The sequence below is a fragment of the Protobothrops mucrosquamatus genome, unplaced genomic scaffold (genome assembly GCF_001527695.2).
Source record: "Protobothrops mucrosquamatus isolate PMUCROS unplaced genomic scaffold, P.Mucros_1.0 scaffold280, whole genome shotgun sequence".
NCBI lineage: Eukaryota > Metazoa > Chordata > Lepidosauria > Squamata > Viperidae > Protobothrops > Protobothrops mucrosquamatus.
The window spans coordinates 68,542-73,140 of NW_015386624.1; the positions used below are offsets into that span (position 1 = coordinate 68,542).

Consider the following 4,599-nt stretch of genomic DNA (forward strand, 5'->3'; position numbering starts at 1 on the left):
GATCACCTCAGGACCAGAGATGGCAGCCATAATCTAGTGAATTGGGAGGTCAACTTTAGAGAAAATGCTGTTTTAAGAAAAGGAAATTGTAAAGGAACGTGTTGTGGAAATAATCTAAGTCAGAGGTCCCCAAACTTTAGGGCACCAGGGACCAGTTCCATGGAGAGAGGCTTTTCTGTGGACCGGAGGGCGCGTGGTTTTGTGTGCTGCCTGCATCCCGCGGATGGGCCTTTGCTTGTTTGTGCGGACTGGTTGCTGGCATGACGCAGCCCAGTACTGGTCCACGGACCGGGGGTTGGGGACCCCTGATCTAAATGTACCTAATAAATTCTACTATAATGTAATACATATGGAAGTATGCATCCATCAGTTAAAAATGTGGAAATCAGAAATCTGATCAGCATTTGCTCGTTTATTCACACAATGATTATGGATGAATGTCATGCTCACTTTATATACACCCAGCATGGCTACTTTGCCACACATACCAATTTAGGATATTTGCATATCCTAAGATATAGATATATATATATATATACCTGCCAGCATACTTTCAAGTCCTCTGTTATTTTGGGGATTAGAGGCAACCATAGATCCAGTCCAACAGGTTATGAAAATAAACTGAGTTTTTTTCCTAAAATCATTTGGAACCAATATAAACTAATTTCCTACAGGAGGCCATAGATTGGTATTTTCAGTCCAGATTTATTATAAATATTGTTTTAAAAATTCCATTAAATCCTTAACTCACAAGGGGATACTGCAACCAGGGAAAAGGATCCAGTCACAGCAATAACCTTCCAGAAGACCATGTAGCGCAATCCTGTCTCCACATTAGACAAGACTGATGCTGTATCTCAGTTGTTTTTTGCCGCCATTTTGCATCTAGGCCAAAAGAGGCTCTGGGCTGGTGTGGCCCTGGTGAAGTCTGTGTGGAGACAGATGTCAATCATTCTGGTGCTCAGATGCAATTCCCCCAATCCTCTTCTGGATGATCCAAGAGCCGGGTTTCAATATTGCAGATGCCCTCCAGATCCACAAGGGACATCTAAACTTTCCTCCCTGTTCTGATGCTTGATGTAGACAGGTGGTGTCACTGGAGATGACTGCTGCCAACAGGTAGGAGCAGCTGCTCCCCTCTTAGACGCAGGTGAATGTAATGAAGAAGGCTGTGACCCAATGTGTGGGGTCCAGCAAGAGCAGTGCATACGCTTGGCTTGGATGCCACCAAGGCTAAAACAAGGCAAAGTTGCCACAGGGACAAGGACTGAATGCTTCTCATATAATGGTGTTGGGGGTGCCTCAAAAGAGGCAAGGGTCAGTTACTGGTCACCCAGTTGCTGCAGCAGAGTCCGACGCCGACGTTCCAGCTCCCCTTCGCTCAGCTCCTCGCTCTCTGAGGTGTCCCAACCACTCTGACAGCAGAAAGAAGGCAGGTAAGAACCTCTCATCCAGCTTTCCCTCCAAGCCTTTCTTTTTCCTATTTTCCTCCATCCTCCATGTCCTAAAGCAGGAATGGGCAATTCCCTTTATATGACCCCCTAGAGCAGGGCTTTTCAACCTTTTCACCCATTGTACCACTTTTAGGATATGGCACTATCCAAGTACCACCAGTAGCCTAGCAAGGTGTCAAAAACTTGACCAAAAAAAGGAAAAAAGTGATAAAGTACAGGTAGTCCTCGATTTATAACAGTTCGCTTAGTGACTGTTCAAAGTTACAATGGCACTGAAAAAAGTGCCCCCCAAGCCACAGCCGAGCAAGACACCTGCCTGCCCACCCAGTGGCGCTCTTCCTCCTGTCCGAGGTTTTCATTGTTGTGAGCATTTCTGTTGAGGATTGGCAGCGGAAGTGGGGTGGGGGGTGTTTGGTTTTTATTCCCACCCATCTGCTGGGTGGTTGCAGCAGGTTTTGGTCACTTCACATGACACTGTGACCGTCATAAATATGAATCAGTTGCCAAGCATCTGAATGTAAATCACAAGACCCTGGAGATGCTGCAGCATTCCAGCTGATCGGTGCTTCTTCTGGGCTCAGCAGAAGCGCCAGGATCAGTGCTGCTTTCCAGCTGATTGGTGCTTCTTCAGGGCTCAGCAGAAGCACCAGGATCAGCGCCGAGCTGCAGCTGGAGCCTGGCGCTGATCCTGGCGCTTCCGCTGAGCCCTGACAGCCCCGAAGAAGCACCGATCAGCTGGAAAGCGGCACTGATCCTGGCGCTTCTGCTGAGCCCTGACAGCCCTGCAGCTCCAGCCATCTCTCACTCAGGCTTGTGCGGTGCTGCCACCAGTTCAGCTCATTCCCCTCCCCCGCTACCACTTTTCTAGGATGGTCGCGTACCACCTGCCAGGTGCCAATGTACCACAGGTGGTACCCGTACCACTGGTTGAAAAGCCCTGCCCTAGAGCCCCAAACAATCAAGACTGTTGAAAACAGAGAGCAGTTCTCTGCCATTTTGAGGTGAAATCTCCTAAAACAGACAAGTCACTATTTTTTAAAAAAGAAATTGAATCCAAATCTCTCCCAAATTCCCCAATTGTCCCACCTGTTTTGTGGTCTTCGATTCCCCACCCGAAAGGGTTAGGACAAACTATGGCCCTTTTATGACTCGTGGACTTCAACTCCCAGAATTCCTGAGCCAGCCACAAGTCATAAACGGACCATAGTTCCCCACCTCTGGGTTAGGAAAAGCCATTCCTGGGCTGGGATTCTGCCCTCCCCCCCACCGTCTCACCCGCTCCCTCCGAGTACCCCGGGGAGGGGAGTGGCCCCTCCCCTCAGGTCGCAGAGGGGCCTTCTCTCGCTCCCACTCTTCTGCCCGGCTCGGCTCCTTCTTGTGCTCAGCTTCGCTTTCAGGGCTGTTCTGTAAAAGAAACAGTTTGCGAGGTGGGGGGGCCTGGGAGGAGGGGTGGGTGGGTGGGTGACTGGCCCATTTGGTGATATGAGGCTAGCACAACCAAAGAAGACAAATGAGCCCCAAAGATTGTAAAACCAGCAATTTAGACTTTTGAGATAAAACGGTTGCAAAGTACCAAACTTTGCCAAGTGGGTTTGGTGCTACCTGGGGACATTTGTACCTTCAGCCCTGGCTGCTCCCTTGAATCCCCAGATAATATACCTGCTCCTACTCTGCAGGTCGAGACCCATGCAGAGGGAGCTGCCAGGGGAACTGCCCTTTTTTCCAAGGAGCCTGGCTTTATGCAATTGGTCCCTTCCACCTGGATGTCTCCTTGCCTCCCTTCTGCTCCCACCACCTACTCACCGACTTATGCCGTTTCTTCTTGCTCTTCTTCTTCTGCCTCTTGGCACGCCTGGGGCTGTGCTCTGCAGGAAGACAGGAAGTTGTGTGCAGACAGAGAGAGTCTGACCATCCCAGCCTTCCCCTGGGAAAACCTCAGCCCGCTCCCAGCAATGTCTCCATGTATTGGTGAAAAGAATTTCAGCCCATCGTTTTTTGTGAGTTTTTAAACAAGTTAAAATAGGTAATGTGAAGAGTCCAGTAGGTTTGCCTGGGGGGGGGAGGGGGAGGGAGGGATGTCAAATGGGAGAGCCTGATGAAAATGATGAATTGTGGCCCCTGCCCCTTTTGAACATCGTCTTAATTGTACAGGTGTCCCGAAAAGGTAACGCTTGTAGTCTGACATCACGCAGCTGCTGTCGTCACTTGGACAAAAACAGCAGAAGCCACAAACAACTTTACTAAGCCTGACATGCCTCTTCATGTCTTAACTGTCCATAAGCATTATGCAAAATGTGAAGAAAAAAAATCCCCAAAATCCACTCCCTGAACTTTCTCTACATCTACAACAGGTGCTTTTCCCCCTCGAAGGCTGAAAAATATATTCTTAAAAAACAAGAAAGCACAACCACTAGCACAGCAATAACACTGCTTGTCCTAGACAAGCCGATGCCAACAGAGTTGCTTTATAGGATTTTTCCAGATATGAGGACAGCCCACACGCTAGTTTCCCATAAGGGCTTGTTTTCTATGGGGCTAACCAGTTTCTCATCCAAGCCTGACCTGAATCGGGTGAGGACGAAGCCCCTGAACCCGCTGATTCCGAGTGGTTTCGTTTCTTGCGCTTGGCTGCTCGGTGGGGATGATCTGAGCCCGATTCTGAACCCTGCGGGACAAAAAGAAGGACTCACCAAGACAGCCACTGGCAGAGGAAGAGTGGGCAGAGGCACGGGAAGAAGAAAGAAGCAAAAGTAAAGCTATCGAGGAGGAAGAGGCACAGGAAAGGATGAGGCCAAGCTGCTGCATTTTTGTGTTAGTAAACAGCACAATCCTAGATCTTGAACCGACTTATCATTATTCATCCTTTACGAGAGTGGCCAGCTTGCAGAAATCATCCCCACACCAGGCAACCTTCTCATTAGAACAGCTTTTCCTAAGCTAATCCCCTGCAACTCTTTATCAACCCCCAGTGCCTTAATTCAAAGATGGGGAGGTGTTTTAACAGGTCCTGATCAAGCTTACCAATCCTTGGCCAAGCAAGAGATGAGCCCTCCTAAGGTCTAAGGTGGTGCCTCTGGCTTCTTGCCCCTCATTGTACTGCACCCCACAAGCCCTTGAAAATTTCTGGCACGGGGGGGGGGGGGGC

At 49.2% G+C, this 4,599-nt stretch overlaps 1 protein-coding gene across 1 annotated transcript in view; it reads right to left on the minus strand.

Annotated features, from left to right (window-relative positions):
* Nucleotides 1–1,322: 1,322 nt before the first annotated feature.
* PRPF40B (pre-mRNA processing factor 40 homolog B) overlaps nucleotides 1,323–4,599 on the minus strand; it is a 25,243-nt gene continuing 21,966 nt past the window's right edge. Inside the window, exons 21-24 of the mRNA XM_015814746.2 lie at nucleotides 4,017–4,119; nucleotides 3,258–3,319; nucleotides 2,730–2,858; nucleotides 1,323–1,415 (exon numbers count right to left, since the gene is read on the minus strand). Of these exons, the coding sequence (XP_015670232.2) occupies nucleotides 1,323–1,415; nucleotides 2,730–2,858; nucleotides 3,258–3,319; nucleotides 4,017–4,119 (387 nt within the window). The remainder of the gene's footprint in view (nucleotides 1,416–2,729; nucleotides 2,859–3,257; nucleotides 3,320–4,016; nucleotides 4,120–4,599) is intronic.